This window comes from Sturnira hondurensis, unplaced genomic scaffold, assembly GCF_014824575.4.
Source record: "Sturnira hondurensis isolate 20B ecotype Veracruz unplaced genomic scaffold, ASM1482457v3 Scaffold0001221, whole genome shotgun sequence".
Classification (NCBI taxonomy): domain Eukaryota; kingdom Metazoa; phylum Chordata; class Mammalia; order Chiroptera; family Phyllostomidae; genus Sturnira; species Sturnira hondurensis.
This window is the reverse complement of record NW_028073852.1, coordinates 4,742,662-4,770,082: the sequence shown is the minus strand read 5'-3', so window position 1 is coordinate 4,770,082 and position 27,421 is coordinate 4,742,662. Positions and strand designations below refer to the sequence as shown.

Genomic DNA, 27,421 nt, shown 5'->3' with positions numbered 1-27,421 from the left:
ACATTCAGTGTGCCCTGAATTCCAAGTCCAAACAACCTGCATTACTTATTCGCTCAATGAATATGTAAACATTGGAGAACTCACCAAAGTACCAGACATTAAACTAGGCACAGGGACACAGCAGTGGAGGAGACGGAGTCCCCGTCTGGGGACAGGCTGCAGCCGAGGGGAGCGTGAGACACAGCACACCCACCTACCAGTAAACAGTTCACAGGGTGGCGAACACTGTGAAGGAAGCAAAATGGAGCAACGTGACAGGACGTCGGAGGCGTGCTGGGGGCTGCACCTGCCAGGGCGTGCAGGGGGGGCCGCTCTGAGAGGGGACGTCTGCGCAGAGACGTGAAGACGCAACAGTAGCTCACTACTCAGACAGCTGCAAGAATCGGATTCTGGGAGGAAGGACCAGCCCATGCTGGTGCGCTGAGAAGGGAACAAGCCTTATCATGTTAGAAGGACAACGGGTGACAGGGAGAGTGGCCTGAGGCTGGATCAAAGGGGCAGGCAGGGACCCAGGGGTCCTGGTGGCCTCGTGGACTGCGGAAGAAGCCACCAGAGGGTGATCAGCATGGAGTAGGCAGGTCCACACTTTGCAAAGATCGCTCTGGCTGCTGGGAGGACAGTGGGCTCAGGGGCACAGAACACAAGAGAGAGACACCAGGCAGGGGCCTGGGTGGTAGCTTGAGCTGGGCTGGTAACCATGGAGACAGTGAGCAGGGACAGGATTTGGGACAGGATTCAGGACATCATCTGGAGAAAGGTGTGTCAGGGCTGTAGAAGAAGGATAGTGCGTCTGGAGCCCGTAAACATTTACTTACTACCCTTGTGTGAGTAGCTCAGTGTGTGTGTGCACACTCACGCACACGCATGTGCGCGCACACAACCCTCCTCAAACCCACAGTGCCTGGCGGCGGCCCAGACTCCAGACCCCAGATTCCAGCTCCTTCACTTGCGAGTGAAAAAACTGGGCAAGTCGCTGAGCCTCTCTGGACCGCAACCCCTGGGGTGTGAAACGAGGCCGTGACAAGGTGCCTGGTAGGGAGGTGACAAGGGTTACATTGGTCGCTGCAGGCAGAGCACCGGCCACAACTGCGTGTTTGTTCCCTGGTGCAGCTGTCAATCACCACAAATGCAGGGCTCAGTGAACAACGTGAATTTATTCACCTACAACTCTGGATACCGGGGTATGCCAGCCGCTTCACTGCGCTCACAGTTCCTGCGGAAGGGCCTGTCCCTCGACTTTTCCAGCTTCTAGAGGCTGCGCATTCCTTGGCTCGGGGCGACATCGCTCCAACCTCTGCTTCCGTCATCACACTGCCTTCTGGCCTTCCTCTTACAAGAGCCCTTGTGATTATATCACGGGCCCCCTGGGATAATCCAGAATAATCGCCCCAACTCAAAATCCTTGTTTTAATTACATCTGCACAGCCCCTTTGGATATAATGAGCTGCTGGTCCTGGGTCCTGGAGATGAGTACACTGACGTCGCCGGGGGCCCCGTTCCACCCACCACACACCGTGGCAATAAGTAAAGTTCATCATTGTTATTGTCCTCCTCATCATTATTGCTCCCTCAGCAGCCCCAGAACAGACCCCTAGCCTCTTCCCAAGCCATGCAGGAGAAAAAGAGTTGCAGAGAGACCCCTTGCTATCTCCCAGGAGCCCCCTGAGACCAGGCGTGAAGCCCAGTTCAGAGCTGGGGGCAGCCACAGGGCTGGGAGCAGGAAGAGGACGGGGCAGACATGTGGGGTCAGACAAGGGTCCTTAGCACAGGCTAGGGCTTCACGATGGTGCTGTATTCTGTGAGCTCCTCATGGCCCCTGCTGGGAAGGTGGGTGACAATGTCACCTGTGTTGACATAGGTTGCGTCCTGATCCAAGCCGTCCAAAGACAGAGCTGCATAGGAAATGTCCTCCTTCGGAAAGGAAGCCTGGAGTAAAGATGCATGCTGGTCAGAGTTTGGCAGGAGGCATGCACTCGAGTGGAGAGGGGACGGACCCCTCAGGCATTCGGAAGCCCATTCCCAGACCCTCCGGCCCTGCCTCCCACCCCTTGCCAGGCACCCTGAGATCCAGCCACACTCTTCCTCACCTCCATGCCAGGGCCTCCATTCTGCATGGAGTCCCAGGCCCCGGGGCCCGTCTGGGTCTCCCATGCCCAACACAACGTTGACCAGGCTCGGAGGGCCCAGTGTTGAGACCTGATTTGGAGGTACTTCCAAAGGCCAAGAGCCTGGGGGAGCCTGGCAGGCAAGTCTTCAAATGGCTGTGATTTTGCCTGGCACCCACCCTCCTCGGTATCCACACGGGCAGGGAGAGAGCCCACCCTCCAAGAGCGGACCGGACTGTCTGTGAGGCCCACGACTGCCCCACCAAGGACACACCATGGTGATGTATTCCACTTCCTGCCGGCCTTCCTGGGCGAAGGAGGAGTGCTTTGCGGGGGCCCTCTTCCTGGTAGAGCTGGGGGTGCTTCCAGGCTGCTTCAGGGTCAGGTTGGCATAGCAGATGTCGCTCTCCGGGGGCTGGAGCACCTGGGAGAGGAAGTCCCTCTGCTGCAGAAGCACATGAGCCTATCTGTGGCCCCGCCACACCCAGCTTCCCTGGAACCCCCACTTCCTCGTCTCCTGCACCTGCCCCCTCCCTCCTGTCCTCCCCTCCAGCCTGGCTGTTTCCACACCCATTCCATCCTCCCAGGCCCTGCAGCAGATGGCCCGCCGGGGCCCCTGGGAGATGGAAAATGAGAAGATGGGAAAAGGGTCATCTGGTGTCACTGGTCTGACATCAGGGACGCTCCTACCTGCTCTGGGGACATCCCAGCAGCTAAAAGACAAGGATAATCAGAATTAGAAAGCTCATCCTGAGGCTCACCAGTCCCCAGGCCTAGGGGAGACAAACACAGAAGAGGTGAATGGGGCTCCAGGCTTCGAGAGGCGACCTGGTTCTCATTCTGAGTCTTCCCACGACACAGCCTATGACATGGGGCCCTCCACCACTCTGAGCTTCCATTTCTCGACTTGAAGAATAAGGGGACTTCAGCCCATCTGTTCCCCACATCACAGAACTGTGATACCACCTGACTGGCTGGCCCCATCAGCCATCAGCTCCCCTGAGATTGAGTTTCCTTCGCTGCCATCCCAACCTCAGCCCATAACTTCCGCCAGGACTATGCCTATAATGCCACCACGTCTCTGCCCGAGTGGCCATCTACACCACACCTACTGTCCCCGGCCACCAGCAGCCTGAGCCCTCCCTGCCCGGCTTCATTTATGTCTGTCTCCTCGCCTTTGTCCCAGTGGATTCTGGTTGGTTGCCTGGCGGGCTGTGGGCAGTGGCTGCTGAGCCTGCCCTGCCTGGCACACCCGGCGCCTGCCATGCCTGGCACATGAGTGCCCCGCCAGTAAAAGTCGGCTGCGGAGACAGAGGACTGCACCAGGCTGCTGTCCAAATGGAGCGCTCGGGCTTGGTCAGCGCCAGAGGGACCGGCTTCCGTCCACACTTCCACTGGCTCCCGTCTCTTCCCGCCCTTTGGCACTCCCCCCACCCCCGGCTTCGGAGACAATGAGGAAACCAGAAATATTCCCCCACTGATTTCTAGCCTCAAATGTCTAGGTGCCAAGGAGCAGAGAGACCTGCAGTATGAGCCACAGACAACGCATTTGAGAGACACTGTGATGAACGAGAGTCAGGCTCCCTCCTCCCAGATTACATGACCCCCAAGTTGTGGGGTGGGAGGTGCGGGAGTGTAGGTCCCAGTGGGTTCTGAGAAGGGCGAGGTGCATTGTGTGAGGACGTGGAAGCAGACCCGGACAGGAGGAGGGGGGTCGAGGCCGGGTCTTGCGCTGGGTGAGCTCTGGCTCTGGGCCAGGGGGCTCTTCCCTGAAGAGCAAGTGTGCCCCCACAGGTCCGCCTGGGCGGGGCTGGGGCAGAGGAGCCACAAACATAGGAACCACTACCAACCCTTTTACAAAACCCGGTGGACTCTGTGTGTGGTGTGTGTGTGCATGTGTGTATGTGTGGTCAGGTGTGGGTGTGGCACATGTGCACACATGTGTGCTGCCTGTGTGCACATGCACGCTTGTGTGTGTTCACTCTGTGTGTTCACTGTGTGTGTGCATGTGTATGGTCTGTGTGTGCATTTATTCATGTATGTGTGTGCATGTCTATATAGGTGTGTTTCTCCATGCTCCCATGTCGGCTCAGTGCCTCCTTGGAAACCATATGAATCCCAATGAAGTAACTGGGCACCTGAGATGGGTTCAAGGCCATTGTCACTGCTGCCACAGCCAGAGCCAAGCCAGAGAGGGAGGCGGTGGGTCAGAGAGCAGAGGAGAGCAAGAAGGGATGTGTAAGGCAGACAACACTCATGCCGAGGTCTCCGGGGCTCAGCTGCTGCTGGCCTTTGGGACAACACCCCTCCCAAGTCACATGGGTGATCCCTGGGACAGGTGGGCGGCTCCTGAGTGACAGCTCCGGCCATCAGCCCCACACTGACAGGAGCTGGGATGGGTGGAAGCCCAGCCCCCGCCCAGCCCCCACCAGGCCCTCTCACCTTTCCTACGTCGCTTCATGATTCTCCACACCAGCAGCGAGGCCGCCACCAGGAGAAGCAGCAGCAGAGCGGAGAGGAGGGGCAGGAGGATGTTGAGCTCCGCGAAGACGCCCCTGGAAACAGCAGGAGACACCTGTGCCCCCAGCTCACTGCCTCCCTTTGAGCCTCGTCCCACCCTCCTGGTAGCAGGGAGGCCCCCCACCCGGTGACCTGCAGCTTCCGGCCTGGAAGCCCCCATCCCTGGGTGCCCTGTAAAATGGCTTTGTAAAAAAAGGAGAGGAGGGTTCCACAAGGGCATTTCCGTGGACCTGGTCTCCTAACAAATGCGGACAAGAGGCACAGAAAGGCTCTCCCCGTGCCCTCCCCCCGGGAACAGTGCCCCCACCCCACGGTTCAGGTTCACTCCGCCCTGTGAAGACGACCCACTGGAAAATAAGATCTTTCATGATGTAATCAGGATGACATCATACGGCATAGGGTGGCCCTAATCCAACGACCAGTGTCCTTCTAACAGAAAGACTGGGGCGCACGGGCACACGCAGGGAGGGGACCATGTGACAACACAGGCAGAGATGGCAGGGATGCAGCCACAGGCTGAGGAGACCCAGCCCCCGCCAGAGGCCCAGAGGCGCAAGGACAGAGAGATCTACCTCTGGGCCCACCCTGACTTCAGATTCCTGAGCTGTGAGAGAACCGACGCCTTCTGTCTCAGCGGCCCAGTGGGTGCTGCTGCGCCATGGAGGTCACAGGAAACGACCACATCGGCCTACGCTGCATTGTCAGCACAGCACCGCAGGGGGCAGGGGGGGGTCCTTTCACGGAGAGTGCGGACGTTCCCTCCCGTGCTCACGTTCCCATCACAGCTCCATTTTATTCCAAAAAAAAAACCCGGCCAAGGCTGGCAGTGGCCTCCACACCCCACCCCCGCCCCGCCCCGCCCAAACTCATTCCTTACTATTCTCACCCTTGCATGTTCCACTAGGGGGGAGGGGAAATGATGGGGGTCCTTAGAGGAGGAGGAAGAGGTTAGGACACAGACTCACACAAGGGGAAACCATGGGAAGACACAGGGAGACGACAGCTGTCCCCAAACCCAGGAGAGAGGCCTCGGGAGAAGCCAGCCCTGCGACACAGGGATGCAGACGTCTGGCTCCAGGATTGTCACAGAGAACGTCAGCTGTTCACACCCCCCAGCCCGGGGTGCTGTGTCATGGTCCCCGAGCTGACCGAGCAGGGAGTGTTTCTCATTCATCACTGCTCACTGAATTTTACACAACATACTCCTCTGCCAATGAATGAATGAACTCTGTGTGGAACATTAACCTTCTCTCCATTGCAAGTGCCTGGAGGGCAGACCCCTGATTCTTTTCTTCACCCTCCGTCCCCTGTGTTCCCTAAGTCGGTGACAGACTTGGGGGATGCTCAGCAGTTATCCACTCCGTAAACAAATGAGTTACCCACCCAATGCTGATCAGAGACCCCAGCTGGTACTTATATCTGATTTTGATTCATGCTATTAAAAACTTCTCGATTTTATGTATTGAAACCAGGTCAAGGAAAAGCAATGGTCAAAATAGAGGGCAAAGGGGAGAGGGGACAGAGGGGTCCCACAGGGACTGGGTGGGAAGGCCCCGCAGCAGGAGAGCTCAGCAGGTGCAGACACAGAGCCCAGAGGGAGGGGGGGCGGGGGAGGACAGGGGCCACTCAGCGTCCAGAAGCCCCTGAGCTGCTGAGCCGGGCAGGGCCCTGGGGAGCAGGAGCCGGGCTCAGCGTCTCCCTCTGTGAAATGGGAATGTGCGTATCTGCCCTTCCTCCTCAGGAGGGGTCATCAGCTGGTCAAAGCTTGAACGGGACAATGGACAGGAAAGTCCTGTGAGAGCTGCCAGGTGCTCTGGAGACACAGGGGACAGTCCCTGTCACTGTTGTTGCCACAGCAGTAACTGGGAACACAGGACTTCCCAGGCCCTCCCTGTGCTCCCAGAATTTGGACCTAGAGCCATCCTTGTGGCTCCATGACCACTGATCCCCCACAGCCCAACCTGTCCACTGCCGTGACCACCTGCTCATCCATGTCCCACACTCTCAGCTCCACGGGGGTCACTCCACGTCCATGAGACCAGACTCAACACAGGGCTGGTAACTCAGGACTTCACTCAGTGCAGTCAGATGGATGAGTGAGTGAGAACAAACCCCCAGTGCCCTGAGCTCCAGGGGGCAGGTCTGGGAGGGGGGTCACCACGGACCCTGTGCTCCCTGAGAGCAAGTGGCAGGGGCCCCTGCACCCAGGCTGGGACACGGACTACAAATAGTCCCCACATCGGAGAAGTTTGGGACAAGTGGGCCACAGGGAACAGCACCATCCAGGATGACTTACCTGCCATCAGGGTGGAGGAGGCTCACATTCAGGGAGCTTGTAGGGCCTTCTGTGCTGACCGGCACTGTGAACGTGGTGGTGATGGGGGTGGTGGTCGACACTGTAGTTGTTGCTTGGCACACAGAACAGATTGCATTCCACACTGCCTGCCCCCCCACACCCCCAACACCCCCACAGCCCTGCACATGGCCATCAGCCTGGGAGGCGTGGGGGCTGCCCTGGCTGAGGAACAGGGCCAGGGGAAAGGAGCCTGTAGCCTGGACAACACATACCTCCTCGGCCTCTGGCAGACTCAGGGCCTTGGAAGGTGGGGAGTCTGGGCAAGGTCAAAGACGATGTGCTGCGTGGCACACGACTTTGGCAAAAGCCCCCCCGTCTGGTTTACCCAGTATGTACAGGGGCAGAAGCGGGGCTGCCTGGGGGTAATGCACCCAAGAGACTAAGGTCGGGACCAGCCCATAACAGAATCACCACGTTCAGGATGAGCCTCTACATAGGACAAGTTATTACGTTTCTGCAACTAAATACTTCCTGCTCAGACACACGGTCAGGAATCTACGAGACAACGAACGTGCCTCACTCTGCAGCTGTAACAGCCCCCCCGAGGTTCCAGTGTGGTGGGGACTCTGTGGAATGTGTCCCCCAGCTGCCGCCAGGAGTGACCTGTGAGCTGGAGCTGGCTGGCTGAGGGTCAGCAGAAGCAGAGCCCAAAAGATAAACTTGTTCAAACCAAGATACTCTCAGAAGAGTTAGCCTCTAGGACTTGGGGAGACACTGTCTTAAGCCCAGGTGCATACACAGCTCGTGAATGAAATACAGGCACCCAGAATGCAATTCTTTGACTGGGGAGGCTTCTGCAGACTCAGGGGCTGAGCCACAGCACCCCAACTGTGGAACCAGGGACAGGATCAGCCCCTATGAGCCCCGACTCCAAAACTCCGCAAACTGCAGGGACACCTGGACACCAGAGGTCCCAAGACAGCCGTGGCAGGAACTGGGTTCTCTGGGTCCCACCAAGGAGGGTCCCAATGGCCCTTGGGCTGAACCGGGGGCCGTCACCGTGATCTCTCTGGGCAACAGGTCAGGGATGGAGCTGGGCAGAGAAACTCAGTTGCCCAGAAGGGCCTGGACCCATCCTGGAGGAGCGCCCAGAGGCGGAGAGGTGCTAAGAGACACTGTGCCCTCCGAATCCACATGAGCAGTGGGTCCCAAGAGACCTCAGGACTCAACCACCCTCTGTGACAGTTCCCTCTGAGTGAGCACAGTCCCTGGACAGGGACCTCAGGGACCAGGACAGAGCAGGCCCTGCAGTCACACAGCCTCACACACACACTCTCTTACCTGGGACAACAGCCACTTTAACTGGGATCCCAGGGTCAGATCCAGTTCTCTCAATCCCACACCAGTAAGTGTCTGCATCCTCCCGCCTGAGCTTCTCCATGGTCACGGTGAAGGTGCGGTTGGTCTGATTGTCACTGATGGACACACGGTCCTCCTTCACCCCCCACTCTGATCCCGTGGTTCGAACAAAGATATTGCAGTTACTCCACTCAGCTCCTCGACACCAGTACTTCACGTAGGGCTCCCACCCGGGGACATAGTGACACTGCACAGTCAGCGAGCCATGCTCAGGGCCACTCACTTCTTCTGGACCCGTGATGTCAGCTGCTGAGCCTGGAAAACACAAACCCATGTGCCTGTCACCTTCCCCACCCCCACACTGAGGGCAGAGCCAAAGCCTCCTGCACAGTGACAACCCCCAGTAAGTCCACCTGCCCAGTGACGGGCATAGGGTCCAGGGAGGAATCACCTTCCTTGAGACACACACTTTCTCCTTCAGATTTCCACTGCGTCACAGCCACCTCCACAATCCCCTAAGAGCACAGCCCCAGGTCTCAGAGCCCCAGGTCTCTAGGACACTGAGCAGTAACAGCTTCTCACAGTTCACCTGTCCCCTCCCTGTGGCCAAGAAATCCTGTGTCTCCTCAATGTTCCTGTCACCCACATCTGTGTTGAACTGGTCTCCTGGGGATGAAGCGGCAGAGGACCCATGTCCACAGGAGGGTCTGACCTGTGCCCATGACTTCGGGGGCCCGGCTGGAGCACCGGCCACACCTGGCTGTGCAGAGGATGGCCCAGGTGGTTCTGATGGCCCTCGTGGTTCCATCATGAGCCCTGCCCCCTGCAGGAGTGTCTTCGAACATGACCAAAGTGGTGACACCAACAGTGGAACCCATGTCACAGGATCCCATTTTCTCCATCGAATGGTCATTGACTTCAGTGTGAGATAAAAACACCTGGGCTAGCGCCTCTTGTTTCTTCTAAGATTTTCTTAAATTTAATGAAAAAGGACTTCTGGCCAAGATGGAGGCGTAGGTGGAAACACTGTGCCTCCTCACACAACCAAATTTAAACACAACAAAGTTTTAGTAACAAAAACGCAACCAAAACACAGAAAACTGAACTGTACCGAAGTCCAACAACAACAAACCACTCAGCCAGACCACGTCACAACCCAGCAACTGGGTCACCCCACCCTGGTGAATGCCTAAGTCTCCGCCCCTCATACGTAACAGGCGCGAACAGACCAAAATATGGCTCAAGAAGAGTAGCTCAAAGCCCCAGAGCCGATAACTGTAAGTGACCAAGAGATAGCCAACCTATCAGATGCACAGTTCAAAACACTGGTGATCAGGATGCTCACAGAACTGGTTGATTTTAGTCACAAATTAGAGGAACAAATGCAAGCTAAACTGATTGAAATGAAGGGAAATGCACAGGAAACCAATAGTGACGGAAAGGAAACTGGGACTCAAATCAAGGGAGTGGACCAGAAGGAAGAAAAAAATGACCAAACAGAAAATTATAAAGAAACAAGAATTCAAAAAAATGAGGAGGCGCTAAGGAACCTCCAGGACATCTTTAAACGTTCCAACATCCAGATTATAGGGGTACCAGAAGGGGAAGAAGAATAGCTATGAGTGGAAAACTTACCTGAACAAATAATAAAGGAGAACTTCCCCAGTCTGGCAAAGGAAATGCACTTCCAGGAAATCCAGGAAGCTCAGAGAGTCCCAAAGAAGTTGGACCCAAGAAGGAACACACCAAGGCACCTCATAATTACATTAGCCAAGATTGAAATGAAGAAGAGAATTCTAGAAGCAACAAGAGATAAGGGGACAGTCACCTACAAAGGAGTACCCATCAGAGTGTCAGCTAATTTCTCAAAAGACACCTTACAGGCAAGACGGGGTTGGAAAGACGTATTCCAAGTCATGAAATCCAAAGACCTACAACCAAGATTGCTCTATCCAGCAAAGCTTTCGTTTAGAATGGAAGGAAAGATAAAGTGCTTCTCAGATAAGATCAAATTCAAGGAGTTCATCATCACCAAGCCCTTATTCTATGAAATGTTATAGGGACTTATCTAAGAAAAAGAAGATAAAAAATATGAACAGTGAAAGGACAGCAAACTCACAGTTATTAACAACCACACCTAAAACAAAAGCAGACTAAGCAGACAGCTAAATCAGGAGTGGAACCATAGAAATGGAGATCACATGTAGGGCTAGCAACAGGGGGGTGGGAGGAGGAAAAGGGGGGAGAAGGTACAGAGAATAAGTAGATAGACGGTAGGTAGAAAACAGACAGGGGGGAAGGCAAGAATAGTATGGGAAATATAGAATCTAAAGACCTTGTGACACTCGGACATGAACTAAAGAGGGGGGAAGTTCGGGGAGGGGTGTGCAGGGTGGAGGGGAATGAAGGGGGGGAATGGGACAACTGTAATGGCATAATCAATATAATATATTTTTAAAAACAAAAACAATTTAATGAAAAAAAATTCCAGCAAGAGTCAGAAAATGAGAAAATTGGCAATCCTTATTACCTCCTCTCTTCAAACAAATGACCTACAAGGACACCAGCCAGCCCAGTGTTTCCCATGTGGCCTTTTTCTTGAAGGCACCCAGAGCAAAGGAAATACATCAAGTGCGACTTCCATCAGAAATCCTTTAAGCTCATGAACCACAGGCAGAGTGGTCACAGAAATGATAGACTCTGATGATTGATTTGCCACCGAGACCAGTAGGTGTGAATGCTGTAGCGTGTGAGCGGGCACCCAAACAACCGGAAGTATCTTCTGGAGGGCAGGCCCCTTGTAGAGCACAGCTTCCCCCACTAGGGGACTGCTCTAGGAGCCCATGTGGACCAGCGCACCAGCGGGCGTTGTTGTGAGAGGCTGCGTTCAGCATCAGTGGATTTTTTTAACACTCCTTCAACATGTTTGCGCATTTTGCGATGAAGTAAATAGTTCACTGATGTGAAAGAGGAGAAACAAAAAAATGCCTATAACACAAAAAGGCCTCAAAAAGACGATTTCAAAAATGGCTTGAGCAGTGGAAAAATGTCTCAATAGGTGAGTTGCATCAGATGGAGAGAACTTGGAAGGAGATGGAAGTTTTAACATGTAACAATAAATACACAGTTGTTTATGAATCAATTCCGGGGATTTTTGTTTCCCCGTCACATGCTTGGGAGGAAGCCGGAAGTGCACGGGAAGAAGCGTGTCCGGCAGCTTCAACATTTCCTAAAGCACAGAGGACACGGGCAGACGCGGAGCATCGCCCAGACCCGGCAGAAGCAGGTCCCTACAGACTCCGAGGCTGAATCCCCTGCGTGTGTCTCTGAGTCCAGTTCAGCTGAGGCAGAAACCAAGAGCCGAAACGTTCGCACATGTCCCCAACTGAAAATACACTCGTCTTAGGTGACCAATGAGAGAAGAAAACGGTTAGAATGGAAACGTTTGGATCTTTTGACTAAAGAGAAAGAGAAAGCACTACAAATAGAAATTGGGGTACAGCTTGAACAGCACCCAGTCTGTGTAGACACCACGCCCATCCCCACTCTGGGAACACGCCCCTCCCACGGCAGCAGGGACTCAGCAGATGTGAGTTTAAGGCCTGGAGGCGGGGAGAGTCTCTGGGTGGCCCAGGGGGGCCCAGGGAAACCAGCCCCAAACACCGAGGCTCCAGTTCCTGGGGCGCTCACCTGGGGGGATGGGAAGCAGCAGAGCTGGGCAGCCAGGTGGCCCTGCCCCCTGGACCTGGGCCTCTGAGCATCAAGCAGCAGCTGTGCCCAAGGGCTGACAGCTGGCCCAGAACAGGCACCTTCTCACCTCTGGTCTGGTTCCCTGTGGCACCACTCCACGGGTCTCCCACATCACACTGACACACTGAGGACAGTCTGGCCTTTGCTTTGCTCTGAGCAGAGCCTCAGGCAGGCAGGTGAGCTGGGTGTAGCATCTGTCAAGAGAACCTGTACCCTGGCTTTGCTGCCTGTCCCCTCCCAGTACTCTGAGAGCTTTAGGGAAGGGGACTCAGCGCTGGCCACAAGTCACCACCAGCTGAGGAGGCTCTGAAACAACCCAGATTCCTGAGCCCCCCATCCCTGAGAGGGTCTGAGCTGGAGCCAGGGACACTGCTCACTCTAACCACCTCCTGGGTGACAGTCCCTCACCTTGAGAGCCACTAAGAGATGCCCTGCCATCCAAGCCCAGGTGACCTGCGGGTCCCGTGAGACCTCAGGACTCAACCACCCTCTATGATAGTTCCCTCTGAGTGATCACAGTCCCTGGACAGGGACCTCATGGACCAGGACAGGGCAGGCCCTGAAGTCACACAGTCACACAGTCACACACACACTCTCTTACCTGGGCCAACAGTCACTTTAACTGGGACCCTAGGGTCAGATTCGTTTTTCTCAATCCCACACCAGTAAGTTCCTGCATCCTCCCGCCTCAGCTTTTTCATAGTCACGGTGAACTGAAGGCTCTTCCAATTGTCCCTGATGGACACACGGTCCTCCTTCACCTCCTGCTCTGAGCCCGTGGTTCGAACAAGGATCCCACAGTTCCTGAAATGAGTTCCTCGACACCAGTACTTCTCGTAGGGCTCCCACCCGGGGACATAGTGACACTGCATGGTCAGCGAGCCACGCTCAGGGCCTCTCACTTCTTCTGGACCCGTGATGTCAGCTGATGGATCTGATGAGCCTGGAAAACAAACCCATGTATCTGTCGCCTTCCCTACCACCTACCAGAGGGTGGGGCCGAAGCCTCCTGCACAGTGACAACCCCCAGTAAGTCCCCCTGCCCAGGGACGGGCATAGGGTCCAGGGAGGAATCACCTTCCTTGAGACACACACTTTCTCCTTCAGATTTCCACTGCGTCACAGCCACCTCCACAATCCCCTTAGAGAACAGCCCAGATCTCAGAGACAGGATGTGGACACTGAGCAGTAAGAGCTTCTGACAAATCACCCACCCCCTCCCTGTGGCCAAAAAGTCTCTGTGTCTCCTCAGTGTCCCTTGTCACCCACGTCTGTGTTGAACTGGTCCCCTGGGGAGGAAGCGGCAGTGGACCCGTGTCCACAGGAGGGTCTGACCTGTGCCCATGACCTCAGAGGCCCGGCTGGAGCACCGGCCACACCTGGCTGTGCAGAGGATGGCCCAGGCGGTTCTGATGGCCCCGGCGGTTCCATCGTGAGCCCCGCCCCAAGGACTGCCTTTGAAACTGACCAAAGAGGTGATGCTGACTGTGGAACCCCCAATCCCATTTCCTCCGTCAAATTACTTTGATTTCTTTGTCACAAAGTAAATACGGGAGCTCGTTAGGGACTGTCCTTTCTGACCCACTGACCCTTGTCTCTCTTGGCTGCCCTGGCTGCTGTCACCTTCCAGGAAGGCAGGTGCGATTGAGCAAAGCTTTTCTTATCATGTATGTACAGGTCTTTTTAATAATTTTCTCATCTTTTAAAAAATATTTTACTTATTTATTTTTAGAGAGAGGGGAAGGGAAGGAGAAAGCGTGGGAGAGAAACATCAGTGTGTGGTTGCCTCTCCAGCGCCCCCTACTGGGGACCTGGGCTGCAACCCAGGCATGTGCCCTGACTGGGAATCGAACTGGCGACCCCTTGCTTTACTGGCCCGTGCTCAATCCACTGAGCTACACCAGCCAGGGCTAATTTTCTCATCTTTAAAAGAACCAGGATTCAGAGATATGTTTCTTTACTGTAAGAGAAACAGCACTTCAAACACAATGGAAAATGACAGCTGTCACCATGCCTCAAGGACAGACCTGGTGATGTGGTGAGGCCCCTGGCAATGAGAAGAGCGGGGGCCCTCGCAAAGGAGTGGCCCCCGTCCCTCTTTCTCCCGTTGTCCCCGTCCACAGTGGGCTGGTGGTTTCAGATCTTTCCATTTTCCTGGAGGAGCCAGAAACCTGGACCTTGGGTGGAACATCTCAGTCTGAGAACAGGGCTCAACTGGAGACAGCAGACAGGGGCCACGCAAACGTCCTCGGTCGGCTGGGCCCCCTGCCACAGGTCTGTCTGGGGCGAGGCCCTCGTCTTCACGTCCCTGGGCTCCGTCTGAAGACGAGGGCCTCGCCCTGGGCTCCGTCGGGTCCGATTTTAGAGGCGCGTTGGTTTCCAGATTTCCATCACTTTTATGCTCTGAGACCAGAACAGGAACAGAGCAAAGGAATTTGGGGCCCTACAGAATCCCAAAAGCTCATCTACAAAACTGTCTGGCAAATGATTGGCGCGAATTCTTTGGTTACTTAAAAGTGTCTCGTGAATATTGTTCTTGAATCGGTTCTATTGTTTTGTTTCATTTTGCTTTTCCCAGGAAGTCTGGCACACAGTACTAGGGTTACAAAGTCTCCTCTTACAATTAAAACGTCCGCAGCGATAAAAATGGCATGTTTGGGTTGCACGCACTGCCCCCTTTTACTGGTTACAGACACCACAAGATTTTCTCTTCGCCGTGTCCCCTCCCCCTTCCCCGCCTCATCCTCTTCCCCGGCATTAAAAACTGGGGATTTTTAAGATTTTGTTGGTAAATGTTACTGTATTTATTTTCTGAATTATTAATTCCTCATATATATCATTTTATTTGTTTTACTTCCTTCAGATTACCACTTGGTCTCTTTTCCCAATTTGCTAAGTTAAAGGTGTGATTAAATTAAGCCTCTCGGGCTGGGGATACTTCCCCAGCATGAGCACCAAGGTGCTAACCAGAGGGGGCAGGAGGGTCGGAGCCAGAGATGCGAGATGGAGCGAGAGAGCAGAGCGTGAGGCCCCACCCAGGAATCCAGGGAAGTCAGGGAACCAGACTCTCGCCCTGAGCCTCCAGAGGGAACACAGGCCTGTGGGCCCATTTTTCGACCCCTCACCGATGAACTACAACACGACAGCATTGTGCTTTTCTAAACCACTTTTGGGTAGTTAGTTCCAGCAGCACCAGACAACTCACACAGAGGGCCACGTGCTCTCCCTCCATAGCCGCCCTGTCGGCCCATCTCCGCTGGGCATTGGGTTTGGGGCCTGACACCTGAACCATCTGGGCAACTCTCTGCTTGGACCCCTCTGTCCAGGTGCCCACTCACCATCAACCCGGCAGAGCATCTCCTGGCACAGGGGGCAGCTCTGAGCTGCACGGAACAGCGCCCTCACCAGGCGTGGTCCCTCACTCACGGCCTAGACCTCAGGGCACAACTCTAGCCCAGGAGGAAGCTGAGCCTGGGGGCAGTGACTGGGCCCCTGCCCCAGCCCAGCAGGGACCTCATCTGGTCTCCACTCCGACCGACACCCCCGGCTCTGGTCCGTCTCAGCTGCCCCTTGCGGAGCAGCTCGAGTTGGACAAGGCAGAGCAGTTTTACCTGAAAAAAAAAAACGGAGTAATTAAGAGTCTCCCTTCTCACAGCAAATGAATGCTGTGAAGCCCAGTGGGCACTTTCTGGCTGACATTGCTCTTCCTGTGCACTTTCAAAACAACAAGCTCATCGGAAGAGGGAAGCAGCGCCAGAGACATGTGTCACTTGTGATTGGACGTTCTGGGGACGAGGCTGGGGAGAGGTGACACAGAGGTTCACACCCGTGACACACTCACGCAGCACCGCTCACATCCACTCACCATCAGGTCCTCGGAGGGAAAGCAGTCCCTGTGTGTGCTCCCTGCCAACGTGTCCCCTGATGTCTCGCCCAAAGTCGGCCTCCTCTCTGTCCACACCAACGAGCCACCCCCAGCTCTCTCTGCACCAGCCTGCCGTCCTGCACGCGTCATTTTCCTCCCTTAAAACCCTTTCCCCCCAAAAGCCAGTACTATCCTTCCCACCAGGCTTTTCTGAAGCATGTAACAAAGCCACGTGGCCCCTCTGTCCCTCAAACCTGCCAAGGTCAAGCTCATTTCCATACCTGCGCCCTGCCCTGACCACTTCTCGTGCCTGGAAAGCTTCCAGTCCCCGATCCATCATAAGTGCCAGCTTCTTCTCGCCTTCCAGGCTCAGCTCAGATGCCCCCTCCTCAGAGGGCTCCTTCCAGCCCTCCCCATCCAAGGCATCCCACCCACCCCCACTGTCCAGGCACCAGCTCAGCTTCCTTCATCACACAACTATTGACGCCATTTCTGTGACTGATGGAACGAACGATCGAATCACAGGGGTCACAGCCGCGCAAGGCTGCCTGGCTCCCATGAACACCGGCCTCCAGAGCCTCGGGTCCTCACACACACCCCCAAGGCAGGCCCCGAACACCCCGGCTCCCAATTCTTCTCTCTCATTGATCATATTCTTCCTGAGACACAGTTTATTCACATAGCACACAGCCCGCCCTGATTAAGGGCACGCCTCGGTGGTTTTCCGTCTGTTCACAAAGCCGTGTGGACATCAGCACTAATTCCTGGACAGTTTCATCACCCCCAAAAGAAACCCCTTAAACTCTTAGCCGTCACTGTTCCTGCCCGGCAGACTCATCTACGCTCCGTCTCCATGAATTCACACTTCCTGGACTTGCCTACAGATGGAACTCACGCGACGTGCGGCCTTTTGTGTCTGGATTCTCTCCCTTAGCTTAACATTTCCGGGGGTCACCCATGCTGCAGCCTGTCAGTGCTGCACCCCTGTTTAGGGCCGACGACCGTCCCACCATGCAGACCGACCCCATTGTATTTACCTGGCCATCGGGTGGTGCACAGCCCGTGGCGGGGTGTCTCCACGTTTTACACTGTTATAAATAATGTTGCCACAAAGGCTGGCGTCCACGCTTTTACATGAATGTACACTTTCCACTCCCTTGGGTATTTATTTACCTGGAATCGGAATTGCTGGGTCACATGGTAACCCCGTGGTTAGCATTTTGAAGAATGTCCATTGTTTTCCTAAGTGGCCACACTGTGTCCCATCCCCCTGCGTGATGTACCCCCTCTCTGATCAGCGACAAGAGCCTCACTTGTTTAATCCTATAAAAGTAGGAAGATTTGGCCTGGGGGTGGGGTGGTGGCAGCAACCATGCTGTTTCCTCTCTGTGAGAGGCATGCGCTCATTCACCCAGTGCTGTTTGTCCAATCTGTACCTGGTATGGCTGTAGGTGCGAAAAACCCTACCCTCCTGAGGCTTCCGTTTTATCAAGGGTGGGGGGAAGGAGGAGACCAACAGTGGAAAAAAATAATGCAAGGGAATTGCTATTATAATTAGGGTCATCAGTGAAGGCCTCGGGCAGAAACAGGGGCAAAAAGACGTGAGGGACCCGAGCCTGTGGCTCTGGGGAAAAGCATCGTGAGCAAAGAGAATGGCAAGTGCAAAGGCCCTGGGGCAGGAGTGTGCCTGGCACATTCAAAGAACATCTGAGAGGCCAAAGTGGGTTGAACTGGAGGGAGCAGAGGAGAGGAGAGACCAGGGCGATGATGTGGTGGAAGAACCCAGGTGGTGAGCACCTCGGAGCCTCAGCAAAGAGTCTGGATTTTCACTCTGAGGATGGGAAGTCGTTGGAAGGTGTTGAGTAGAGGAGAGCCAGGACCCAGTTCACATTTTCAAAGGCTCATTATGGGGTATAGGAGAAAGGAGAGATGTCCGCCAGGTTTTGCCTGAGCACCTGGGAGGATGGAAGTCCCAAACACAAAGGTGGATGAGAAAGGAATTCAAGGGGGCAGGTGTGGTCAGGTGACATTGGAAATGTCAGCCGCTGAGCAGAGATGTTCAATGGGCGATTGAATAGAAGATTCTGGAGTCCGGGAAGATGTCCTGGATAAGAACCCCAAATCAGGAGTCCCCTGGGAACAGTTGGTGTTTAAAGCCAGGAGAGGAGGTGGGATCGACAAGGGAGTGACCCCAGAGAGGGAAGCCCCAAGGTCAAGTCCTGAGGCCCTCTGACATTCTCAAGAAAATCCTCTTGATTTTTAATCAAAATGCCATCCATCACCTTGAAGTTGACTTCAGCCTTCGTCTGTCTCACCCCCTCCTTTCCTCGTCACCCTACCAAGCCACCTCCTGTTGACTGTGCCGGTCCCTTGGCAATTTCTGCTATTTCCTCCTGCCCCCAACACCTAGAATCACCCCCCCTCCCTGTGGGGCAACTTCCCGGCCTCCCTCCCTCCCTCCGAAGCGCCCTCCACCCCCACTTCTTTCCCGAAGCCCCGCCTGGCTAACAACACACTCCTGGAGGGCCGGGACCAAGGAGCACCAGCCTCCTGAGCAGCCAGGGTTTCTCCACTTTGACTGAGGGGGGGGGGGGCCACTCCTCAGGGGGGCCCACCCACCTGTGCTGATCATTTTGAGTGATCAGCCCCCAGGTAGGAGGAATTACGCACCGCTGCCAGGTTCATTATGAAAGCCAAGCTGCCTATTTCTGCGTCGGCAGCTGCGGGCACTGAAACACTGGGCGAGCCAGTGGATGAAATGCACAGGCTCGGGGCTCCTTAGAACTGGGGTCCTCTTCTCGGCAGGAGACCTCCTGAGCCCCTCCCCCTGCTGCCGCCTCGGCCTCCTGCCCATAAGCCTCTCCCCCGAGTTCAGACCCAGGCCTCACTCACCTGAGAGCCGGAAGAGGAGGGGCAAGAGCAGCAGCAGGTGCATTTTCCTCCGGGCACAGGCCCCCTGGGCTGAGCCGCTCCGCAAGCGCCAACTACGGTCTCCGCTCCTTCATCCCCCCTTCAGCTTCGGCTCACTGTCGCTCTCTTGCTTCCTCCTTCAGCCACTTCCCACTGGTGGACAAAACTGAAAGGGGAAGGAGGTGTAACGGGCAAAATGCTGTAATGATTGTGAATACGCTTTTAAGAAATACCTCCCTACACAGAGCCATGCTGGGTTTTCTAAAATGAGAACTTCTGGGTGGCGTGGCTTCGCCCTCTGGAAATTGCAGACGCAGGACCCGTCAGGTCAGACCAGCTCTTACTCAACCCTCTTGACTGGCAGAAAGGGGAGGGCCCGGGGCGGACGGTGGCACCTCCATCAGAGCCAGGGCGAAGGACACAAGGCCCTAAGCCCGGAATTTCAGGTGTAGCCAGATTCTCGGGAGCCCAGGTGGAGAGTTTGATGGTGTTGAGGAGGACGTGGGGCCGAAGTCAAAAAGCCAGAGGGGAGCTTCTAGGCTAGAGGATGGCGTGAAGATGGGGCGGAGGGGGCGTCAAAAGCCAGGCTGCAAAGCAAGGGGCTCAGAGACGGGGCAATGGCTGGCCCAGGGGGCAGACGCAGCCTCTATCCTAGGAAGAGACCAGAAACCCTTATTGCTGTGACCAGCCCTCCAGGTGAGAGGCAACCCCAGCCTGAACCTTCCAGAAGCTTGTCAGTGAGGCCAAGGGCTCCGTATCCCTCACTCCTCACCAACCCCCACCTTACAAAATCTTTCTGCCTCGGTAGGAGGAGGAAAGCACCAGCTCTGAGGGTCTTACCCCATTTTCAGGCACCTCTGTGCCCACCCCCTGTCTCCCTCCTCCCTCAGGACCCCTGCAAGCCCTCAGGGGTGGGGCGCAGGTGTCAGGAAAAGATAGAGCCTCTCTCTTGTCTCACTCCTGGAGCCACTTTTGCTGTGGGTCATACGCCTCCTGTGACACCTAGAGGAGCAACCGCGTCCCAAGGAGGGCCCTGAGCCCCTCGTACCCTAATCGGGAACGAATTCGAGAGCCGGAGGGCTATTTGGACAGGAAAACACAGCTGCTGATAAGCCAGGGCTTTTCCAGGGTGTGGCCAGAGCCCTCCTTCCCTTTGCCAGATCAACTATCCCAGCTGGGAGCCCGGGCAGCCCCGGGGCCCCCAGTGCTGGGTAAGCCCACCCTCCACCCAGGGCCTTCTGTAAATAGGGGCAGTGTCTGGCTTCCAGGGAAAATGACAGTCCTGAAAAAAACAAGGGGTCCTGGGGTAACCTTTCCTTCCTTGGGCACGGAGGGTGGGAAGCAGACAGCCTCTGAGCTGCCTGAGGCCCCACCCTCTGATCCTGGGCTTTCCCAGGCCCAGCCTCCCCGGGGGAAGTTGCCCTTTGACTCAGAGACAGAGAATTCTCTGGTTGTCTCTAAGCGGTGGCAAGACTTCCTCTATATAGGTGCCTCTGGGGGCCATGGGGGAGTCGGGCTGTTCTGGGGGCCCTGTGTCCCCAAAGATCCCCTGAGGCCCCAGTTTGAGCTGGGCCATTGGCTTCCCCGAGCTTCCAGGTTCCCTCTGTAAAAGAGGGGACTGAGCCTGCTCACCTGAGGTTCCTCCTGCCCCGATGCACCTGCATGTGCATGTGTGTGCATTGTGTGTGTGTGCATATGCGGAGTTGTTGACACGTTTTTCTCCCGTTTACAAAACACAGAGAAATGCACAAGCTCGTTTTCACAGACACTGCGGCCTTGCAAACGGCAGGCAGTCGGTTGTCGGAGCCCACCTGCTCTTGGTGCAGGCCCTCATGTGTGGGGGGCCTCCCCTGGGTCTCCCCCACTCGGGGGAGTCAGTTGCAAGGCCCACCTGAGACTTACAGAAACCAAAGTCTAAACACAGGCACTCGGCCTCTCCACGGAGGAGCAGCCGGAGACGGTGTTCAGCCAGACTCCGCCGGGCCCCGAGTGGACGGTGGCCTGAATCTGGGCACCAAGGCCGGGGGCTTCCTCTCTGGGCTCTGAATCTGAGCCACCAGCATGACGGTGGCTCCCCTGCTCAGGGGGCCTCAGGCTTCTCACCCCCTTGTCACGGTGAGGAGGAGGTGGACTTGTTCTGAGGCGGATGGAGCTGAAGCGTCAACACCCCTCTCGTGACCAGGCTCCTTTCAGAGCCCTGGGTCAAATTTCGTATTTATAATGAAGGTCCTGTTTCCTGAAAGGGGCCCTCAACACTGAGTAAGCTTCAGGCTGTGGCACATGGTCCCCCTTTGACTCCATAGTTGTTGTCACTGGATAAACAGGGTCTATCCCCTCCCCCACTGCCCACTTCATCCTTGAATCTGAACCAGACCTGAGACCTACTTTCCCAAGGCAACACAGCAGAAGTAATGGTGCGCCAGCTCTGAACCTCAGCCTGCAGGGGCCTCCCGCCCTTCCCCTTGCTCTCTCCTTCACCTCTGCTCCTGCTCTGAGAACACACCCACTAGCCAGCCGGTGGCTTGAGAGACACGTGGAACAGAGCCACGCTGACCCAGCCGACAGCCACCGACCCCCAACACTCCAGGGACACCCCCTGAGACCTGAGGCACCACCCAGGTGAACCCACCAACCCAAACTCGCTCTGTGCCACCGTGTTTAGGACAGGCCATCGCAGTGTTATGGTGGCAATAGAAAACGGAGAGAAGGACCCACACAGCCTGGCCAGCCCTTCAGCCGCTGGAGCTGCCCCCGCTCCTGCTCACCCGGCTGCTCTCTGCCCTCTGACATTCCCTTGAAGCTCCTCACGGGGCCCCCCACCCCCCACCCCCCACCGCTCCTTCTGATGAGGTTCCGATAAGAAGCGACCTTGGGCCACTAGAACCACCTGAGGCTTGTGGTTCAAAACGATAAGCAACGTGACACAGAACACCTATTGCTGTTGTCTCTAATCTCACCACCTGAGATAACTACTTTCAACACTGAGATTTATACGATCATTTCACAAATCAAGCAGAGTCACTAATGTGTTATATGAGTTCGTGTCCCAATGGCTCAACAGGTTTTCATGGTCAACAGCCCTGTGTATTCTGGGAAAAGGCATCCTATAAATAAACATCACCCAGAAGGATGGTTTGACAGCTTCGGAGAGCCAGCTCACACGTGTGCTTGGTGGAAGCGCACCCGGGCACTGTGACCCCACGCCCGCCACAGCCCATGTCGGCTTGCAAGCCGCGCATCACCTGTTGTCAGAACCCAGTCTGCGCGTAGGTGACGGAGCTCCTGCCCTAGAAGGGCCAGTTGGTTAGGTTGCTCCCATTCGGGATTACAGCAGCTAAAACCACATTGGGCACGTAGTAGGTGCTCAATAAATAACTGATGGGAAATGGACTCTTCACCGGCATTCTTGCCCCTGGCACCGTCAGCTCTGCTAAGAAACTCTGTCTGGCAGCCAAGAACCGGCAGTCAGCCAGAACTGTTCTCGGCCGCGGTTCCTGAACCCTTTCGGTTCGCCTGGGTCCTGACCACACTTCCTCTTTCTACCCACTGTGTGCTCACCTTCGTATTTTATGTGTTTGCCTCGTTGAATCCTCACTACAAGTCTAGAGGGAAGGAGATGTTAATTCCACTTTTCAAAATTAAAAAAAAATCACGGCTCAGAGAGCAAATAACTGATGCAAGGTCACAGGATGAATAACTGACGGGGCCAGGACCCAGCGCCTGACCGGCTCGCATGAGCACACCACCCTGCCTCCTGCTGGAGAGGAAGCGAGAGAGGCCAGCTGCCTTCCGGTCCTGGTCAGGGCTGGCAGTGAAGAAGGAGCCTTCCCTCAAAGAGTTAATAAGACGGAGCACCCTTGAGCTGATTGTCATTGGCGTGTTCACTCAGCAGCTATTCTTAAAACAGGTTCCCCAGAAGTGAGAGAATGTGTTGTCAGAACTGGAAACTGATTTCATGACGTCAGTAGCTGATAACACCAGCCTTTGCCACTTCCTGGTGGAACCCCCTTCGGTCTGCAGTCTCGGAATCATTCTCAGCCCAGCTCCTGTGCAGGAATCCAGGCGGAGGCAGGGCTTATCTGTGGGGCGAACACGGGTCTCCAAAGAGGGGGTTAAGCCCCCACAAGGGTGAGAAGGTGAAGGAGCTCTTCGGCTCTCAGAACAGAGGGTCTACCGTCTTCGCCACCTGCCCCTCGGGAATCTGAGCTGTGAGGCCCTTGCCGAAACAGACAAATTGGAGTAGCTGCGACCCAGGCTCCGTCTGCCCAGGGAGTTCGATCTTTCCAGAAGCAGTGATTAGTGGGCTGGAAGTATTTGGAAAAACGAAAGCGAGTGTTTGTCCAGCAACAGTTAGGCCAAACAGGGGCCTCCCTCTCGTTTTCACACAGCGCACCCCGCACCCGACAACACGCAGACGTTCCCCAACTGCAAAGTGAGCTGTGTTGGAGGAGGATAAGGAGACGCAGAGAACTCGAAGGACGCATTTCAAACCACCCCTAATCCCGCCACACAGAGATGACCTCTGTTAGATACATGCATGTGTATTTGTTACTAATCTTTTATTCCTTTTTTAAAGATTGTGTTTATTTATTTTTTAGAGAGAGGGGAAAAGAGGGAGAAAGGGGGAGAGAAACATCCATGTGTGGTTGCCTCTCGTGCGCCCCCTACTGGGGACTCGGCCCACACACAGATATGTGCCCTGACTGGGAATCAAACCAGCGACCCTTGAGTTCACAGGCTGGCACTCGATCCACTGAGCGACAACAGCCAGGGCTATTCTTTTCTGTACAAAAACAATTTATTCCAGGAAAAATAAAGTCTCACTTATGTGTGAATTTACTTCACAACTGGTCTATTACATTTACTGGGGCTTCTTCATGCAGGAAAGTATAAAAAGAGAATGTGGTCACCCTGGCTGGTGTAGCTCAATGGATTGAGCGTGGGCCTGCGAACTGAGAGATCGCAGTTCGATTCCCAGTCAGGGCACATGCCTGGGTTGCAGGCCAGTTCCCAGCAGGGGACTCACGAGAGGCAACCATACATTGATATTTCTCTCCCTCTCTCCTTCCCTTCCCCTCTAAAGACAAATGAATAAAAATTTTTTTAAAAAGAGAGAGAATGTGGCCAAAAAGACCCTCAGTGAAGTGCCCCAAGTTAACACTTTGGGGGAGAAAAACCAACTTTCCTCCTACCTTTTTAAGTTCTTCTGGCTGGACTAAGAACTAAATTAGCATGAGACAGCTTACCAGGAGAAAAGAACCGAATTTCTTCCATAGGTGCCCTTGGGGGTTCTGTGAGAACATGAGACTGTCAGGACAGAGGGGGCAGCTAAGGCTTACATGCCACCTGGAGCTGAGGACACAGGGGCCGGGCAGCCTCCAAGGTCAGGCAGGTAATCCACGCGGAGAGGGAAATGCAAACATTTGGTAAACAAATGTTTGCTGGGCCGTCTTTAACCATGGGGCGTGGAGTGGACTTTGGCCAGACGGGCCTTGCTAGGTTCCTGCCTGTCTAGCAACCTAGTGCGTGCTAGCCTGCAGTTACCCATGATAACAGCTCCCTGCCTGGAGTAGGCCCTCTATTTAAACTCTTCTGGGCAGTCAGGGGAAAGAGTCAAGGTTCTTTCCAGGTCTTTTGTTTCTTAAAAATAACCTGCTTCCATTGATAAAGTAATCAATGTTCCAAAAAGCATATTTTGGGGTGGCAAACTCTGCTTCCCCTAACACTTTATGTGAAAAAAAGATAAGGCAAGCAGTGGTTAAAAAAATAGGGCGAGAAAATGAACAGTTAACGTCCCTCTCTCCATTCCCCACCTCACCACCCCCAGAACCTCAGAGGTACTGGTCGGTCAGCCTCTGCAGGCTCCCTGGAAAAAGCATGAGTGTCACTAAACCAGCAGCTTCACCCCGAGGGAGGGCGCACAACTCACCTCGCAGGCACGCCTCACTGCCCCTCCGCGCACAAAACGATACAGTTTCCCCAGACAGCACACATAGATCTACCTCGCCCGGCCTTTCCTCGGCTTCCAGGATTGCTTTGCGGAACACTCTGGAGCTCATTTGACCAGTCCCAGCTGCGGAACCCTGGCTCTCACCAACGCGATGGTGAGCACCCTTGGACACGTGTCTTAGTGCCCTTGTGCGAACAAAGCCATGGAATGGCCGCATCCAAGGCATTTGCACTTGTAACTTGGATGGATATTGTCAGTTGCTCTCCAAAAATGGCTGCCCCCATGCATCCTCCCACAAGTGGGGTGCGTGTGGGCACCTGCCTCCCACATGTCAGCCAATACTGAGCATTTTCAAACTGTTACCAAACCATTAAACGTTACATTGTAGCAGTCAGAGAAGCAGAACCAGTGGGAGACAGAGCCATGGACAGACAGACCGATACATCGATGCGGTTTAAGGAACTGGCTGACTCGACCGCAGGGGCTGCCAGGCCCACCCTCTGCAGGGAGGGGGCCGATGCTGCAGGCACGAGGCAGAAGTCCTTCTTCCTCGAGGAAACTCCAGTGTTGTTGCGAAGGTCTTTCCGTGAATTGGAGGAGGCCCACCCAGAGGACTGAAGACTCACGCAAGACAACTAACTATAGCCGGTAACCACATCTGTGGGACAGGTGTGTGTTGCCCGCACAGCAACACCTAGATCAGTGTTCAGCTGAATAACTGGGCACAAAAGCCCGGCCACCCTGACACAAAATTAACCACACACACACACACACACACACACACAGTACTCAAACTCATAGCCTTTGTTCATTTTTCTACTGGGATTTGCTGTTGGGAGCTCTTTATGTGACTAGTTGTATTCCTCCTTTGTCGTATGTCTTGCATGTATTTCCTTCTACGCTTTTCCATTTGGTTTTGTTTCTGGCATCTTCTGTCAACCAGACGTTTTTATTTCCACGCAGTCCAATGTATCAATCTTTTTTTTGATGGCGCCTGAATTTTCTGTTCTGTGAAGAAGGTCACTCAGAGCCTCCCTGGGCGCCGTGGTAACTACCCCTTTCATTTAGATTTTCCAACGAATGTTCCCTCTGGATCCTGAAATCCCAGGAAAGCAAGGTGCTTAGAGAGCGTCAGCCCAGTCCCCAGGAAGAGGCCTCCACCACAGTGTGACTTGGTGTCAGGCCCCTGCTCCTAACAACGGGCCGATGCAAAAGCTACGGGACAAGCTTTGCACCTCCTACAAAGTCCCAATCGTCGCTTCTGTCACTCAAGACCCATCATACAGGAACCCACAGAACAGAGGCTCCTCGGCCTCGCGTGCCGGGAGGAAACACCCACTGATCCTCGTTGGACGGCGAGAACCACACACCCCGTCCGCTTTCCCGTCTCGTCTCAGCTGCTGGGACATCTAGACCCAAAAGTAGACCCAGCCTCCTGCTTGGGAGAAAGATGTTCTCGGGCAGTATCTTTAACTGCTCTCTCGTATACATGAGTTTTGTTTAAAACCACCTCAAGTTCCTTTTGGAAATGGATGAAGCACACACACAGACAGAAACAAGATGGTTTAAAAGAGAGAACCGAGTCCTGGCCAGGTAGCTCAGCTGATTAGAGCATCACCCCAATACACCACAAGGTTGCAGGTTCGATCCCCAGTCGGGGCACATACAAGAAGCAATGAATGCCTGAATAAGTGGAACAATAAATGGATGTCTGGAAAATCCCAGCAGCCGTTGAGTGGAGACACTCCGCGGTGCACCTAAGGCCATGGATTCCGGCAGACGCATCCCTCACCTCAGAGCACCACAACCAGGACATCGATGAAGGCCGTAAGCTGAATGTCTCCATATCTTAACGTTCTAAATAAAATAAACTTAAAAACTATCAAGCCAAGAGTGTCCTGTACTTCTACCTTGACATATATGCCTTCCTACTAATCTGGAAGCCAAGTGTGAATGCAGGAATCTCAGAAGTTCTGCACTGAAACGTGGCGGCCTGGTGACAGCCACCCCCGGTCCTCAGCGCCCCACAAGGGGCCTGACCGTCTTCAGGCTTTCACATTCCTATACGTTCGTGTCTTTATGGTTTTCCAAGCCCATCGGAGTCGGCATCTTCTCAGCCTTTCCAACAGCCTTGCAGGCTTGCCTTTGAAAGGCGTCCCCTGTCCACTCTGAAACTCGGGCACTTAGCCACTGACCTGTCCACCCGTGCAGTCGCTCGGTACACACAGCCGGGTACCAGCCCGTGGGTGTGTGCACAGGGTGAGGCAAAAGGAAGTTTACGGTCGTGAGTCCTTGAAACACGGAGCTCGTTGTCATGTCATCATTTACTAATTATTGCGTCGTTTCCCACAAACAGCTGCAAACCTGCCTTTGCCCACCCTGCATATTCTCCCCTGCTGCGTCTGAGTTCCTTTCACAGGCAGCACCTGAACTGCCACGCTCATTGTCCCCACTCCCCCCAGGAGAGTGTGGCCTTCCGCTCTTTCCTCAAGTTCTGCTCTCTTTGAAATATTGTTCCACCCCCTCGTTCCAGGGCCAAGGGCAAACGGTCCCCAAGGCACGCAGCCAGATATCCGGGTTTTCTTTATTCTATAGAGTATTTTTTTAGACTTTCCCATATAGGATATGCATGGCGCTAGGCCAGGTCTCCCACGAAGCAGATGTTC

At 54.8% G+C, this 27,421-nt stretch overlaps 2 protein-coding genes across 7 annotated transcripts in view; one reads left to right on the top strand and one right to left on the bottom strand.

The window, feature by feature from the left end:
- RAB37 (RAB37, member RAS oncogene family) overlaps positions 1–27,421 on the top strand; it is a 55,222-nt gene that overhangs the window by 15,085 nt on the left and 12,716 nt on the right. The window lies entirely within an intron of this gene.
- Positions 1,136–18,928, bottom strand: CD300LF (CD300 molecule like family member f). 5 transcript variants are annotated; one of them, XM_037066169.1, is made up of 8 exons: positions 18,788–18,928; positions 12,632–12,973; positions 8,263–8,595; positions 6,922–7,033; positions 4,548–4,660; positions 2,796–2,878; positions 2,380–2,529; positions 1,136–1,926 (listed from the first exon to the last, which is right to left on the bottom strand). In XM_037066169.1, exons 1-8 carry the CDS (start codon positions 18,828–18,830, stop codon positions 1,771–1,773), a joined length of 1,332 nt encoding a protein of 443 aa, XP_036922064.1. In that variant the 5' UTR covers positions 18,831–18,928; the 3' UTR covers positions 1,136–1,770. The 5 variants fall into 5 exon arrangements, with proteins under 5 accessions (XP_036922064.1, XP_036922066.1, XP_036922070.1 ...); XM_037066171.1 differs by having other exon boundaries at positions 6,922–7,030; XM_037066175.1 differs by having other exon boundaries at positions 6,922–6,985; positions 18,788–18,927.

Bases quoted from the DNA above. Each gene is read 5' to 3' on its own strand.
- CD300LF (XM_037066169.1), bottom strand. From the start codon at position 18,830: ATGCACCTGCTGCTGCTCTTGCCCCTCCTCTTCCGGCTCTCAG. The intron at 4,661-6,921 runs GTAAGTCATCCT...TGCTGTTTCCAG, and splicing joins CTCCTCCACCCTGATGGCAG to GGGCGTCTTCGCGGAGCTCA. The intron at 2,530-2,795 runs GTAGGAGCGTCC...TTCCTCTCCCAG, and splicing joins CTGGGATGTCCCCAGAGCAG to GTGCTCCAGCCCCCGGAGAG.